The sequence below is a fragment of the Ictidomys tridecemlineatus genome, chromosome 6 (genome assembly GCF_052094955.1).
Source record: "Ictidomys tridecemlineatus isolate mIctTri1 chromosome 6, mIctTri1.hap1, whole genome shotgun sequence".
NCBI classification, from domain to species: domain Eukaryota; kingdom Metazoa; phylum Chordata; class Mammalia; order Rodentia; family Sciuridae; genus Ictidomys; species Ictidomys tridecemlineatus.
Window position 1 is genome coordinate 117,947,830 of NC_135482.1, and position 17,027 is coordinate 117,964,856.

At 38.4% G+C, this 17,027-nt stretch overlaps 3 protein-coding genes across 5 annotated transcripts in view; all 3 read left to right on the forward strand.

Moving 5' to 3' along the window:
* Positions 1-1,272, forward strand: part of LOC144365098 (uncharacterized) — a 41,351-nt gene extending 40,079 nt beyond the window's left edge. The window contains exon 12 of the mRNA XM_078015908.1: positions 1,211-1,272. Coding sequence (XP_077872034.1) covers positions 1,211-1,272 — 62 coding nt within the window. The remainder of the gene's footprint in view (positions 1-1,210) is intronic.
* LOC144365099 (uncharacterized) lies at positions 1,216-12,211 on the forward strand. Its single transcript, XM_078015909.1, has 8 exons — positions 1,216-1,309; positions 1,867-1,892; positions 1,984-2,071; positions 4,152-4,222; positions 6,022-6,103; positions 7,651-7,721; positions 11,036-11,138; positions 12,174-12,211. Exons 1-8 carry the CDS (start codon positions 1,306-1,308, stop codon positions 12,209-12,211), a joined length of 483 nt encoding a protein of 160 aa, XP_077872035.1. The 5' UTR covers positions 1,216-1,305.
* Positions 12,212-14,005: 1,794 nt separating this feature from the next.
* The window catches only part of LOC144364741 (ankyrin repeat domain-containing protein 26-like), a 34,343-nt gene continuing 31,321 nt past the window's right edge, over positions 14,006-17,027 (forward strand). For all 3 annotated transcript variants that reach the window (XM_078015582.1, XM_078015583.1, XM_078015581.1), the window contains exon 1: positions 14,006-14,074. In XM_078015582.1, the coding sequence (XP_077871708.1) occupies positions 14,014-14,074 (61 nt within the window). In that variant the 5' untranslated portion in view covers positions 14,006-14,013. The remainder of the gene's footprint in view (positions 14,075-17,027) is intronic.

Consider the following 17,027-nt stretch of genomic DNA (forward strand, 5'->3'; position numbering starts at 1 on the left):
AAAACCACAACCTCATGAAATGTCCAGTGGACATATTGAATCTTTATACAGCTTCAATTTGGGGGACAGGGTACAGAGGAGCTTGAGGCTCGAATGAAAATATGAAATTAAGGTAGAGGATTCAGTGTTGGACTGCTATAGGCCAGATTTCTCCAGTTCTATGAGTTATTTGTTGGAGATGAGGTTCAAAATACACATTGCAATTCAGAAGGTCTTTGATTCTGCATTTCCAATGCATTCTAAGTTGATTGGAATGTTCATGGTCATTAAACCACATTAAGAGAACTAAGGTAATGGATTTCTATTTCAAGAATGCTCAGGGAAGAGCAATGTGATGATAGCTGAGGACAAAAACTAGATGAATGGAAGGCAAATATTTTGATTTCATTTCAGAACATACTTCTTGACAAGGTGTAAGAATAAAGAATAAGAACAAAGAAATATTATTTGATACTGTTCTGAATTGGGAAAGAACGAATTAGAAAGGATTCATAAACAGAACCTCAAACACAATGATGAAGAACAAAGTGTAAGAAGTTCTTTTTGAAAACCTGAAGAGTAGGTGCAATGATGGAGGAAAGAAGAAAGATATTTAGGCACATAAGGAGATAAGGATGAGGAAGGACAAAATGCATTTAATCTGAGTTCCTTCAAAAACCTATGACTACTATTTGTTCATAGATGTTTTAATAAAGATGAAAATGGTAGAATGGGGTCAAATGTGAGAAAGTCATTTCACTCTGACACACTTTCAGGAGAGGAGCCTGCATTTTGCAGGGAAGTTAATAATTCACATGGGATAACAATGATTGTAGAAGCATTGGACGTTTTCAAAGGACAGCACTCATCTCATTCCCAACTCTGGGAAGGGGGAAATAGTTCGATGGAATCCAGGGCTTTCAGCAAGCTACAAAGGTGCTCTACTCTTCAGTGACACAGGACATCATTCAGATATCATTCTATGAGAGGCATTTCATGAAAATTCTTGAAAAATGGCCAAGATATAGAAAAGCAGATGCATTAGAAAAAGAAGTCTTTATAGAACTTATATTTTGAGTGTCCAAAGTCTTATTTTTTAATGGGCCTTCCCAAATGTTTTAAGTAGGGAAAGTTATCGGTGGAAAATACTTCTGCAATCACACACAGTTGACCATTCCCTTTGCATTACCATACTTTCAGATATTAAACTTACCATCCATTGCTTTCTCAGAACTGGGCCCTCTGTCTTCTCCTGTGTCTGCATCAAGCAAGCTCAAGTTCTCAAAACCATAGGATGCAAGAAAGAAAGGCACACATGTGTCCCACATGGGTATGGAAATCAAGAATGTTTTGAATGAGCCCTTCTGCCGAAAGTGTGTATGTCAGGCAATGGGTGGAGGCAAAGTTCTTGGATCAGAAATGGATGACCCCTTTCACTGGACTCTACACAATTGGTGCTCACTGACTTCTAGCACAACTGGAGGAACAGCTCAGGTGTTGGGAGTGCAGCCCACTGAAGAACTCCCATAGGTGTCAAGGAACATATGTGCCATCACATCTTTCCTCACTGTGCCTCTTTCTGGTGGCATGCATTCGCTTTCCTCTTTGATTTATGGCTATTGCAAAGAGTCTCAGGGTTGGAAACTTCACTGCTTGTGTTGATTCAACCTACGTTTCTGCCCCGGTTTAAGGTGGTACCATGCAGCCTTGAGGTTTTGAGGACCCCAAACCAGGAAATATGCACACAAACCCTAAAGGGCCCAAGGCTACCAAAGTTATTCCCAAAGTGAAGCATGAGTGTCCAGCTCCTTCTTAATATGAGACCAAGCTATGGCTGGTTTTGTCACATGCATGGCTAATTGACTCTGTGTCCCTTTTCCTTTTCAGGATCTCAGAGGGCTCCTTCCTTGAAGGTAATTGCACCTTGCGCTTCTCTTCCTATGACCTACACATTGCAGTAAATACACAGCATTTATTTGATATCATTTTCCCAAACCCATCCAGCCTCCCACTGGATTGAGACATTCTCGTGAAACTACAGACATAGAGATGAAGGGTGCCAGGAGGAAGGATGTCAAGACTATTACACCAGGTACATTTTGCACTAGGATTTCTTTGGAAAGGCGTCTATGGACACACCTGAAATGGTGGCATTATGTGAAAACCTCTGAAAGGCTCCCATTCCTCACTCTTTGGTATCCCCCATTGGAAGGGGAGATTGGATACAGAAAAGGCCAATGTCAACGTGGGCATTCACGTTGGTACCAAATTGCCTTTATCAACGTGAGAAAAATACCATTCAAGGCAAGCATTAACTCGGTTGTGTGTAAACCCCAAGATCCACCACTGGATTTAAAGATTTATAATCATGAATGAGGAAGCTTAGGCTAACGTGCTGCAGAGTTTCCAGATGTGCAGTGGACAGCTAGGCGGGAGTGTCAGGCTCCTGAGAGACTGAGGTCCATATTGGACTTGGACACAAAAATAGATGATGAGCCAGTGAGACATATGAAGAAGACACGTAAAAACAATCAGATTGCTTGCTACCAGGACACCCAGTGTACTCTCTGATGGCTCACACCCATATTGTGCTCTATGCACGGATTTAGTCCGTCAGTGACCTTTTCCTTCTGTGTGCTTTATTCTGCACTCACTTAATATGTTACATCACTATATGTTTCCCCTCCCCTCTTTCCAAAGAGAAATATTGTATTATTGGGTCATAGGCAATCACTTCCTCGCATGGTCTCTGAGGCTGCCCATCCAAAGTTCTTCCTTCAAGACACTGATGCCATCGATCCTATTCCTATTCATGCCTGTAATACTCATTTTCAAGGGAGGGAATAGAACCCAGGACCTTGACATGCGAAGCAGTTTCTCTACCACTGAGCCTGAATGCCAGCTCAGGACATCACTCGCCAAACATGAAGAACACTTTCCTCAGTGTAGGCAGCTGAGCAGCACAGAAACCAGATGGTGAACACAAAAACCTGAATCCTGTCCTCTAGTTCATGTCCCATCTGATTCCATATGTTCTATAGACTTGTGAAGTGATCTCCTCTTCTTGGGACACAGATTTTTAGTTGAATTCACTTAAGAAGCTCATTGTTCCCTCGCACTGACGACTTGCTCCTTGGTGTCCTCTACATGTCTGCATCCCTCCCCCCAGTCCAGGTGTGCATGGATATTCTATTGGGCGGTTGCCTTCTACACATTCGCCACCAATTTCACACAGGCCCCTCACATTCCATGTACCCAGGGGATGTGTCATGTTGTTCTCCCTACACTGCACATATGAGGCATGAACCTGGGTGTACCCACGTTGCCTTTATGCACTGATGTTTTATGCACGTGAAGGTCCCAGTGTTGTCAAGTCAACTAGAAACCTTTCAGAGTGTAAATTGGGCCTCTCTCAGTGTATGCATCCCTGTCCCCTCTCCTTTCGGTCACTTGACATGACTCCAACTGTATTGGTTTTGAGCCATGCAGATGCCATTGAATCATGGTCTGTTTCTCTCCCTTGCAAATCCCTTCCTTGCTGTCACCATTTCCCACCCCTGGCTGCCCCCCCCCCGTGCACACTCATTGAGACACTGCTCTGGCCCTACCTGCAGGAACACCACCACATCTGAAGTCTTTTATCCACACTAGAACTTACCAGGAGCTCAGTCAACTATCAGGTCAAGTAAATCAAGACTCTTGGCAATGGTGACTGATACCATTGACTGAGGATGGGACCCATAATGTTGTTCCCTGCAACCCAGAAATCGTGATGATCCAGAACTAAGGGAATCATCCAGTGGAAAAACAAGTAAAGAGCTAGCCAGGGAGCAATGCAAGAAACACCAGTGTGTGTACCTAGGAAATTTATGTCAGCTTCATCCAATGGTTTTCCTAATACCTAGAATAGGATCCCAAGGGAGAAAATCCAGTGGCAGAGTGTTTGCCAAGCATGCCAAAGTCCATGGGTTCTATTCCAGGATCACTCACTCACACACAGTAGCAATGTAAGTAATAAAATCAGCATTCAGCTGAAAGTGAAGCTGCAGGTAAATGCATGTGTGGGAAAAGAGAAGTGAATTACTGTTAGACCTATGTATTTGCATTAGGACACAGCATCCCTGTTCAGGATGTTCTGATTCATTTATGTCAATCTGCATATTTGTCAGCAGAACCACATTTCCATGTGAAGGCAGAGGAAGCGGGCACAACCCTTGGTGGTTCCAAGATGCGGAAGCCAAAGGTATGTAAACATGTCCATTTCCCTTCCTGGCTTCCCAACACTTGCCTTGCTCTACTCATGGACAGTAGGCCCCATGAAATGACCTCTCTGACTATTCTCATCAAGCCGAGATCATCACTGAATCCTTAGGTCTAAAAACACTTGGAAAGTTTAAGAATGTGCAAACCATTTCAGAATTCATGGTACCTTATTGAACTAGTTGCTCCTTAGGTCTGAGGCCTAAAATTGCTTGGGGTTTTCTGCTTCCATTTGGATAACCACCTGAAATGATCAATGACTTATGATCAAATATTAGACTGATTTAACAGATGGTTATTATGATGAACTAATGAAAAACACCAATGGCGTGGTCCCTACTTGTGGCCCAAAAGGTTAGGATTATATTCCTAGCCTCTAATCAAGGGCCATGGATTTCAATAGGCCTTGTCTTCAGTGTCTATTCCCCATGAGAGAACTGGGTCAAATCTGGAACACAGCTTCCTGAGCATTCAGGCAAGAGAGCCATGAGAAAATGGGGGAAGGGGCAAGAATAGGAAAGGAAGATGTTAAAACATTACTGTTGACACAAGAATAGGATCTTGTATCTCTATCTCGAAGATCCAAGAAACTCCCCCAAAGGCTTGCAGAAGTAATAAACAAATTGACAAAAGGAGCAGGATAGAAAATGAATATTTAAAAGGAAAAAAAGAAAGAGAGAGAGAGAGAGAGAGAGAGAGAGAGAGAGAGAGAGAGAGAGAGGGAGAGAGAGAGAAAGAGAGAGAGGGAAGGACAGAGAAAAAAAGAAAGAAAGAAAAAAGAAAGGAAAAAAGAAAAAAAAAGAAAGAAAGAAAGAAAGAAAGAAAGAAAGAAAGAAAGGAAGAAAGGAAGGAAAAGAAAGAAAGAAAAGAGAGACACCTTTGCTTTCCCATAGATCCACATTGAATGTTCGGACTCTGCAGTCAGGAAAGACATTTTCAATCCCATGATATTCTGAGTTGCCCTGCTAGATTCTTCCACACTCTCTTTGTGCCTGTCTGCTGGCCTATTCAATTTTCATGTACCAGGGGGTCTGAAAATGTGTACTCAAAATCACTTTTATGCCTTGGTACCCTTTTCTGTCACTGTTTTCTTTTTGACTAGAAAGTGTTTCCTACACAACCACAACATTAAGCCCAAGTTAGGTAAATGCAAAATGGAGAAACCTTTCTCTCCCTAATTTGGCATCATATGCGAAGGATGAGTCTTCCTCTCAGTGAAAATTTCCCCAAAGGTTATTTAGATTGCAAAAGTTTTTGTTCAGCTAAGGAGGCCCAGGTAACGCTGTTCCGTTTCCCTTCAGCATAGCATAATTCAAATTCTTAGAAACCAAGGTGATTCTCTCACAAATGTCCTTTCATCAGAATGTTGCCAGTGTGTAATGCTGGCTGATATCCGAATTTGTCAGAATGTGCTGGAGTATATTTCAAATATCATTCTCTCTTTATGCTAGATAACGTTGAGTCGGGTTAGGTGTTCCAGGAGTAGTATGTCTGCGCAGTTTTGCGCATCAGATAGTATGTTTCGGGAGGATGTGTTTCTTCTGTGGTGGCGTTCTCCTTTCAGAGTCAGTAGCCATGTGAAGATGAAAGTTGGTCTTCATGGGGGAAGATATATGAAGTTCTCTTTTCAATCGTTCAATTGTGGAAGATTAGACTTGTCTAGTTTTTTAATCCTTACCGATGTGCACAGCCCAAGTGACATGTCTGCTTTAAAATGCTGATTCAGAATCGGTTATTGATATTAATTTTAAATGATATCAATTTTGATATTAATTTTACCAGAGAGTCTCTGAGATTTGCTCAGGAGAGAGCTTGGATGCTTCCTCTGAGGATATGATTGAAAAGGAAGCCCATACTCTGGAAGGTAAGAGCCTTTATATTTTTCATATAAAAAATTACAGTGGACAGCATATTTATTTCAATCCTAAGCAGCAGCCTATTTGAATAGTGGAAGACGGGAATCTACTGAGTAGTGGAAGGTAACAATGGGTACATCTCCTGCCTTTTGAGGGACAGGTAACATCCAGAGTGTCATGAGGTGATTGGAACCAATGATTCAAAACCTGAGCAGACTAAGGTTGGGAAACACTGGAGGGGACAGTAGAAGGTGGATTGAAGAAGGAGCAAAACAGAGTACAGGGAGTCAATGGAGAGAAAAGAAGCAAGCAGGTGTGCACCGTGAAGGGGGGAATCTCAGATGACTGGCTACAGAGAGAGAAAGAGAGAGACAGGGAGAGAAGCATATTAGAGAATGCCAGAAAGCCTTGTGAGCTTCAGGGACCAAACTTGGCATGAGATGTAGTGCCAGTTGTTCCAATCTTCCTATCTTCCTCCTGGTGAGAAAGGTGTTCAGGAACTCAGTCCCAGGTCATGCAGAGCTACCTTGATGCACCACCCGTAAACTGACATGTTCCCACAGCCACAAACAGAATTGAACATCCTAAGAAACGCTGGTATATATTATATGTATATTTATATATATAAATTAATAATGTCTCTTTTGTTCTACTATCCTTTCTATACTCACATCCCCTCCCCTCCCTTTACTTCCCTCTATCTAATCTAAGGTATATCTATTCTTTTTCAGTGCCACATACCCCTTATTGTGAATTAACATCTGCATATTAGAGAAAACATTTGAACTTTGTTTTCTTTTTTTGCAATTTAGTTTATTTTGCTTAACATGATATTCTCCAACTCCACCATTGTCTGGCAAATACTATTATTTTATTCTTCTTTAAAGCTTAGTGATATTCCATTGAAGATACATACCACATTTTCTTTATCCATTCATATATTGCATGGCACCTAGGTGTGTTCCATTGTTTAGCTATTGTGAATTACTGTTCTGAAGTAGAACATAGTAAACCGTGTGGATCTTCATGTTTCTATGGTATTTTAAAATTTTGTTTCTGAGAACTTTCCACTTGTCTTGAGTGGTGAATCTTTGAGATGCTTGTGTGCACCTATATGATGACATCTAGTGTCTCCCCAAAAGATTTTTTGAAGTTTTGGATGAGTAAAAATACTTCCTTCAGAAGTCAGTATTTGCTGGAGACATTAAGAACTTCTGTAATCACAGTTGCTTGGGGGATGACTGCAGTTTCCAGCCAGCCTGAGTACTTCAGAGAGGCAGGATGTCAAAATAATATAAAAGGTCTAGAGATTAAATTCAGTGCCAGAATATTTGCCAGATATACATAAGCCTTGAATTTAATTCCCAACCTAAATAATGGCAATATAAATTACAATCTAAACATGCAGCTAAAATTTAAGCTTAATTTAAATGCATATTTGGGAAAATATAAGTTAAATTATTATTAGATGAATTTATTTAATTTTGATAGAATATTCTCTTTTTAAAAAAAAAGTGGTCTAGTATTTTACGTAAATCTATACATTTGTCAGCAGAACCACACTTAGATGTGCCACCAGAGAAAGGTCCAAAAACTCTTGATGGTAAAGAGAAGAAAAAGGCCAAGGTATGTAAACCTGTGAATTTAAATTCCTTGTTTCCTATAGTGTTCCTTACTTTGATAATGAAGAGTTGGCTAAATGAAATTAGTTTTCAGAAGAGCCTTAGAATCTGATACTGAAGTCTGAACTTAAGCATTTAATTGGTTATGAATTTACAAATACTATAAGAAACCATGATAATAGAAAGTTTTATTTCTGATAGTTATTGTGCTTCCTTTTGGATAATCTCCTTATATTATCAATGAAATAACATTAAATATAAAACTTATTAATAAAGGTTGAAATTTTGAACAAATATAACAGCCATGGTCACTGAGCACGACCATGTGAAAGGCTTTTAATTCCCAGTGACTCAAAGATTTCATTGAAACTTTACTTTAGTGTCAGTGTCAAGGTAGGACAGAGGCTCCTTATAGAAACACAACTTCCATCATGGATATTACATTCCAGATTGGACTTTGCTGTTAGGGAACTTATAATAACTTCCCAGCTCATTTCCTTTCCATGTAGAAAATCAGTAATAATTATGAAGGAGTTTACTTCAACCTCTTAGTGAATGGAAGTACACCATGTAGTTTGGGAGCAACTCTGAAATTTTTTAGGTATGTTATTGCCCTATTTTCTCTCATAAGCTGTATTGCTATGATGAGGTTTGTGTATGAATTTGGATTGATTTGTCTTCCAAGATATATGTTGGGTCATTTTACTGAAGCAATTTCTCTGTGGAGAAATTGACCTTGGCAGGGGTTATATCATCTCAGTGTCAGAGCCCCACTGAGATTGACCAAAGTGCTAGGTTTACCCATCAACATCTGTTCAAAGTAGAGAATAATTACCAGCAACAACTACAACTTAGAAAAAAAAACAACTACCAATGGAATACTTTACAAAATGATCTCCATGCCTCAAGTAACAGAAGAGAAAAACTATTTTAGATTTCAATGTGCTGATGCAATTCACATAAATGTGTCTCTGCCTAGGAATTATAATTTTAGAATCCAATAACTTTAGGGGATTCTTGTAAGGAAATGTAGTTCTGCTTGTTCTCCTGAGCTCAAGTCCAGATAGAACAATCCTGGTGGTGAAGTATGAAGACAGATCTCTCCCACTCTCAATGGGTGCTGAGGGAAAGTTTTCATTTACAGAGGAATAGTCATACTTGTTTTATACCCAGGGATGTGAGTCTGGGAAAAACTGGAACTGCCTGAAAAACCCTGCCTCAACACGGAGCCTGGGGACTGATCTGTATTGCAATCCCCACTTCTGGAATCCTTTTAGCAAATGTGCTCAGGAGTATGCAATTCTCAAGTCCCTGTAGGATTTCCTCCCTATCTCTCTCTCTGATTAGGACAAAGTTGGCTTCCTTGCACATCTGTGCTTGGGTAGTGTACTGCAGGAATGAAGCTTTCCACCAGAACCTGTCTCAGCACTCTTGGAATCTTCTCCCTCTTGAAAGCACAGAAAGCTGTTTTCCCTGTCACTAAACTGAAAGCACCAAATTGCAATGGGCCATGGCCCCACTGCTCTGCACTCCATAGACTGGCCAAATAGCTTACCAAAACTCTTACTGTTCTTACCTCCCAGTCATTCTCTCTTCTAATGTCATAGAGATGGCTGGTTTGTGTTGGAGATGCAAGTGTTCTGACACAGACTCAGCTAAAGAGCATTTCTAACTAGGTTTCCCCCTCTGGGATCCATCAGAGACCCCAAGGACATCCCTGAACCAATGTCAGTGGTGGAAATGAGGGCAATCCCCCCAGGTGCCTCTGAAATTTAAGTATGTCCATAATTGGGATATCTGCTCACCTGTGTGAACAGTGATTCTTACCAGATGATGGTCTATCCATAGCTACAAACATCACATTGAAATGAAAGTCTCTGTCTTTTTTTCCCTTGGGTAAACTATAGGTGCATTTTTTCAGCTGTGCAGAGCTCCCAGCACATGTGCACCTTATATTTCTCTCCTATAACCCAATATGACTCTTGTGAATACCTCATGACACAGTGAATTCATGTCAGAGTTGAGCCTTGAAGTCAAAATAAAAAGTTTGTGATTTCTAATCTCTCATGAAGAAATCTGAGAATAGGAGCCCTAGTGAATGAAGTCTCCCAGGCAGGCACTCTGAGAAGCTGCAGGAAAGAATCCCAGTACACTTATCTTCCCTTCAGGCAGAATCCAAGTCTCTCCTTTGCTGAAAATGATTGGTTGACTGTACTGGACTTGGGTTTTGCTGGGATTGCTGGGATTCTCCCATTGAGCTCACCAGAGTGCAGCTTTCCTCTTCAACTCAGCCAGGTTTTGCCTGGTGCTGCTGCAGTCCATTTGTCTTAGGAATGCCTTTGTTATTCACTGGTTCCCTCTAATTGCACCCTGGTTATCCCATAGCCACACTATATCTTGGCATAGCTGCACACCACTCAGGTATCAGTCAGTTTTGTGTCTGACTGTGTACCTCTTTCCTTCCTTGGGGAACTTTTTTTAAAAATATTTTTTTTAGTTTTAGATGGACACAATACCTTTATTTTATTTATTTATTTATTTTTACATGGTACTGAGAATCTAACCCAGTACCTCACATGTGCCAGGCAAGTGCTCTATCCCTGAGCCACAACCCCAGCCCTCCTTGGTAAATGTTTTGTTGTTCTTCCTTAACTGGAAATCATTTCATGCTCAACCTGATGGTTATGTACTGTTGGTTAAAGGGAATAGATAGAAACTTATTTCTTAGTACTATGCCATTTTTTCAAATAATTTTTTATCAGGAAAAATTTTAACAAAAGATAGTTAGACTTGGTAAACTCTTGCTGATCTAAAAGAAGCAACATCAATACTCTATTATTTCTTTTTAATATGACATAATCCAGACTCTTTTATCAAAACCAGTTTCTTATTCATACACTAAAATAAGTCAGTCACTGGAATGAATTCAATATTCAATGCTGAATAACAGCATGTGTATTTGTAAGAATTTTTTTAAAATTAGTTTTTATTAAATATCCTCTTTTGGTGGGAAATGAAGTGTTGGATCAGGTACACTAAAGTTTGTTCCTTGTGGGAATATGCACATCATCTATTGTATTGTCAGTAAATATGTCTCTTTGTGCTTTGTCTTGGTTTTACAGTGTCAGTTTCCATATGGAGATAAAAGTGTAGCTTAATCTGGAGAGTGTATATGAGGTTCCAGTTTGAAATATTTCGATTTTCATTAGGCACTTGTCTAATCTTCACTCATTGATCTCAAAACTATAAATTTCGATGTCTTATTAGATTGTGATTAGAAATCTTTATGCCACTCATTATTGATATTCACTTTACCAGGGTTGTTTTGGGAGGCTTCTGAAGATGTTTCATATTCATTCATCTGAAAATGATGATGATGCAAATCAAAGAGAAAAACACAAAGTAAAAGAACATATAGAAGGTAAGAATTATATATGAAAATAATTCATGATATGAGATGTTTATTTTCAACCTGACCACCAGTATATTCTAATAGTTGAATAAATGTACTATTGAAATTGTATTGAGGAAAAAAGACAGAAGTTAAGTTTTATAGCATCAATTTGTCTGGCAAGTAGGAGGATTTTTGATACTTTCACTGTCTCTTACTGTTGCAAACCCATTGAATTGATTCTGATCACATAGAGCAATGTTTTGTTTACCATAACTACATATAAACCCATATAGTCTGCTATGTATGTATATGATTTAACATCATCATCTAAAATGTTACTACTTCCTATGACAGAAAATAGCAGAGAGAAAAAAAATGCAAAAGAGAAAAAACAGATTGCTTTTTGGGTGAATGCAAAGTCGTCATTTGTTCAAATGTCTACTGAAAAGCTTACATCAGGGATGTGAACAGGAGGAGTCTGGGGCTAACTCCAAATAGAAAGTTGATGTATGAAAGATGATATGTCTTGAGCTCTGTAATGTTTTGAACAATCAATAAAAAAAAAAGAAAAAATTAAAGAAGTAAGTAGAGGGGCTGGGGATGTGGCTCAAATGGTAGCGTGCTCGCCTGGCATGCGCGGGGCGCTGGTTTCGATACTCAGCACCACATAAAAATAAAGATGTTGTGTCCACCAAAAACTAAAAAAATAAATATAAAAAAATAAAAAAAGAAGTAGAAAAAAAATAGAAAGTTGAGGTAGAGAACTTAGAAATAAATCAGTATAGCCCAAGAATCTCAACATTTAATGAGTCATCATCATTCTAATGTCCAGAATGCACATTCAAATTCAGCAGTTCTTTGATTCTACCTTTCTAATAAAATCAAAGGTGATTCCAATGTTCCTGCTCCCTAGACCACATACTGGGTAGCAAGGGAACAAACCTCCTATAGAAAAAGTATTGAGAGAAATGTCAGTGAAGATCATTAGATCATAGTTCAGGCTACAACTAGATCATAGGGAAACATCAATCTTGTCTATAATTTGAGTATGTCTCTTAACAGGTAAGAAGGAAGCAGAAATTAAGAAACTGAGAGGATGAATTTCATTTGGCTTCAGTATATTTGAATCAGTAAAAAAATGAGATTTTATTGGTCCTGAGTTTATTGGAAGATGTAGGGCTGCTAATATTGTGTAATCTACAGCTACTCATTTCTCCTCTCCTTAACAACCAGGCATTGGGAATGGGTGTTTTTGCATCATGTATTTGTTCATCTGAGATATATATCATTTCAGAAACTTTGGTTATCTTATTAAAGTTTCTAAAATGTTTTCATTTAGGGGAGTGATAGTACTATGAATTGACCCCATGGTCTTGGGCCTGCTATGGATATACTCTTTTGTGAGTGACAGTCTCATTCTTAGATAGCTAATTTTCTGATAAGATCCTTTAAAGACTAACATGATATATCAAAAGAGTTTAGTTTTTTAAGCAGAAGACTTTGTAGAGTTAATTCCTTGAACACAATAATTTTTATTTTAAATCTAATTATTTTGAATTATAATTGTTCTTGATATGAGATAACTCTGACACATGCTTTCTTCTTTGTGATTACCACATTTTAGTATTTTTTTTTACTTTTTTAAATTATTGGTTGTTCAAAACATTACAAAGCTCTTGACATATCATATTTCATACATTTGATTCAAGCAGATTATGAACTCCCATTTTTACCCTGTATACATATTGCAGATTCACATCGATTCCACATCCACTTTTTTACATACTGCCATACTAGTGTCTGTTGTATTCTGCTGCCCTTCCTATCCTCTACTATCCCCCCTCCCCTCTTCTCCCCTCCCCTCCCATCTTCTCTCTCTACCCCATCTACTGTAGTTCATTTCTCTCTCTTGTTTTTTTCCCCTTTCCCCTCACTTCCTCTTATATGTAATTTTGTATAACAATGAGGGTCTCCTTCCTTTACCGTGCAATTTCCCTTCTCTCTCTCTCTTTCCCTCCCCCCTCTAGTCCCTGTTTAATGGTGATCTTCTCCTCATGCTCTTCCTCCCTATTCTGTTCTTAGTTGCTCTCCTTAGCTTCCTATGTCTTCTCTCATGAGTGGATCAAGAAATGATAACATGGCTAAACCAGAGGAAATAAGAATTATCAGTGTACCTATTTCTCCCATAGGTATGAAAAAACAAGAATATTTTCATTAGCTGTCATTCTAAAAGTATGTCTGAGCTGACCAGTGCAGAGAACTTCTTTTAATGAGCAACAAATTGTACAATTATCTGGGCCCTTATGATAGCTTTGTACTATTAAACTTGTAGAAGAAATGGAGGGATATGACACACAAATATAATGTGATGGATTAAATATTTTTTAATTATATTAAAGATACACACTGTTACATTCTGAAATCAACTTTCACATTTAGCCTGTCAAGGTCCTGCTTTTGTCCTCTGATTAGAGGTCACATTTTTCTCCATCAGTCTGCATGTTTAGGATTGTAAATACACATTCCTAATTTATTTTGGTCATTGGAAACATAATCTCATTTTTGGAATCATAACTACATATTCCTGGTGTTCTTCAGTACATTTTGGTCATGTGACTCTACCAACCACAAAAAGGAGACACACCCAAAAGTATAATAATCATTATCAAAGCTAAGCACAGTGATTCAGCTCCAAACTAATTCAGAAGAAATGGATGAGTGGTTTTTGTCCTATTTTAATGGTTAATGATATATGTCCCTTTTGCTTTTTCGGTGTCTCAAGAGAAATTTCCTAAGGTAAAAGTAATTTGATTTTTATTTGTATCTTGGATTAGTGATCTCACATGGTATGAAGAATGTAATATTTATTTTCCTTTCCAAATACATCCAGCCTACCACTACCATGAAAGATTCTTTTCCAAATGAAGCAGGAGGGATCAAGGCCATAAGAACACTCAAACCTGGTAAATTTCACAGAACAAATTCTCTAAAATGAATTATATTATATTAAAACTTGTGAATTAGTATACTCTTCCTATTCCTAATTCTTTTTTTCCTTCATTTGAAATGATGATTTTGCACAATCATGGCCAGTGTCAATCTTGGCAACCATGATTAAAAGTATATATTAATAAGAAAGATTTTTTTCTTTTTTTTCTTGTTTACTCTTTTTTTTATTGATTGTTCCAAACATTACAGAGCTCTTGATAAATCATCGTTCATACATTTGACTCCATTGGGTTTTGAACTCCCATTTCTACCCCAGATACAGATAGCAGAATCACATCTGTTACATACTCACATTTTTACCTAATGGCATATTAGTGACTGTTGTAATCTGCTACCTTTCCTATCCCCTACTATTCCCCCCTCCCCTCCCCTCCCACCTTCCCTCTCTGCCTCCTCTGCTGTTGTTCAATTCTCACCCTTTTATTCCCCCTCCCCCTCAACCATCATAACCTCTTATACTTTTGTGTATCATTGAAGGTCTTCTATCATTTGCATATCCTTTCCCTTCTCTCTCCCTTTCTCTCCCCCCATTCCTCTTTGTTTACTGTTAGTCTTTTCCTCATGCTCTTCCTTCCTGTTCTGTTCTTAGTTGCTCTCTTTATATCAAAGAAGACATTTGGCATTTGTTTTTTAGGGCTTGGCTAGCTTCACTTAGCATAATCTGCTCTAATGCCAAGATTTTTAAGTTGTAACATTTATCTCAAATATTTCTATGTTTTAAGCTCTGCTATTGGAGTCACTACACTTTTTAGGGCTTCACAGAGGTGGATTAATGAGCCATAATTTTTCCCCAATATTGAAATATTTTTACTGCAGTGAGGTAGGTAGTGAGACCTAGTATAATTCCAGCTTCTTATGAGATTGAGGCAGGATTTCAATGCCAGTCTGGGAAATAGGAAAACTCATCTTTTCAAATAATTCATTTTATTTCCATTATGACATCCAGCCTATTGAGAAATTGCACTGAAAATGTTGTATATTTTGTCACACTTTATGTGATGCCCACAACACTCATGTGATCAGGACTGCACTTAGAAAATCAAACAATATATTGTATATATCTATTTAATTTTCTCAGACCTTTAGAATTGTATTGTATTGTATAGAGAACAATGACGTGTATCATTCACGTCATTGAATAGTGACCACAAGTGATAAATTCAAAGTTACTTATGTGTACCACTGATGTTTTTCTTCCAATTTTTGTCACTATTCCTTTGTTTTGTTTTGTTTTGTTTTATTTCTATGGTGGGGATTGAATCCCATTTATTTTTCAAACTAAACAGCTCTTGGACACTAAGATTCACCACCAGTCTTCTATCATTTTTTTAATTGGCTGTTTTTATTTTTTCATAAATTAGGTTTCATTTGGACACAATTATGAAAATATGGAATATTTGTTGCTCTAGTTTGGATCCCAGTATTTGACTTTTCCTTCTTGACTTTCTTCCCCTGTTACTAGGTCTTCTTTTTCCCCTCTATTCTATTATTTTGTGTATTTGTGTTTATCTTGTCTATTTATTTATTTGTGGTACTAGGGATTGCCACATTCCCAGCATTTTTTATTTTTTATTTTGAGACAGGATCTCACTAGGTTGCTTATACTCTCATTAAGTTGCTCAGGCTGGTTTCAAAAGTGCCATCCTTCCACTTCCTATTCCTGAGCCATTGGGATGACAGGCATACACTAACACACCTGATTATGTTTGTTTCTTTGTTTTTTTGTATTAGAGTCTTGCGAATATACATAATGGAGAGATTCCCTGTGGTATATTCATATATGGAGAAACTTATGTCAGATTCATTCTGCTTTTCTTCCCTTATCCTATCTCTTTTCCTTACCCCTAGCCCCCTTCATCTAATCTATGGGTTTTTCTTCTACTTTAATGGAATCTCCTCCGCGCCACACACACCTTTTTCCTTTCTTTCTCACTTTCCCTTTTTTTCCCTATTATTTTGGACTAGCTTTCACATGTCAGAGAAAACTTTTGACCTTTGACTTTTCAAACCTAGTTTATTTCACCTAGCATGATAGTCTCCAGTTCCATCCACTTACCAGAAAATGCCATAATTTTGTTGTTCTTTATGGCTTACTAATACTCTGTTATGTTTAGTTACTACATTTTCTTTAGGAATAACCCAATCAGCTAATGGGCAAAAGATCTAAACATATACTTCTCAAATGAAGACATTTAAGTGGCCAACAAATATATGAACACATGCTCAACATCTCTAGCAATAAGGGAGATACAAGTTAAAATTACACTGAGATTTCATCTCACTTCTGTTAAAATTAACATCATCAAGCATACAAATAATAATAAGTTTGGGGAAGAATACGGGGGGAGGTACACTCAAACACTGTTGTTGGAATTGCAAATTAGCACAGCCTCTCATGAAACTATGAAGGTTTCTCAAAAAACACTATGAATGGCATATGATCCAGCTTCCCACTCTTTGGAATATATCCAAAAGATCTAAATTCAGCACACCATAGGGAAATAGGCTCACAGTATAATAGCCAAGTTTGTAATAGCCAAGCACAGTTTGTAATAGCCAAGCTATGGGGAATAAACCAAGGTAACCTTCAAGAGATGAATGTTAAGGAAATGTGATATATATACATAACTGGGGAGCACTGGGCTGGCTTCCTGTGTTCACAAACCCTCATCCACCAGGAGCCCAAGACTGCTGGAGTGGAGCATGTGTCCCTCCCTCTTTGGGGATGAGCTGACTCCATGAGTCACCATCATGAAAGGCTTCTAGGCCTGGCCACTGATGGGGTTCATCCTGAGAAGCCATTCAGAGCCAGGGGATCACAACACAAATGTAGCCTGCTCCCTGGGCTTGTGGAGTATGCACACAACACAATATCACCATAATAATGGAACCCTGGGCCAGGTCAAA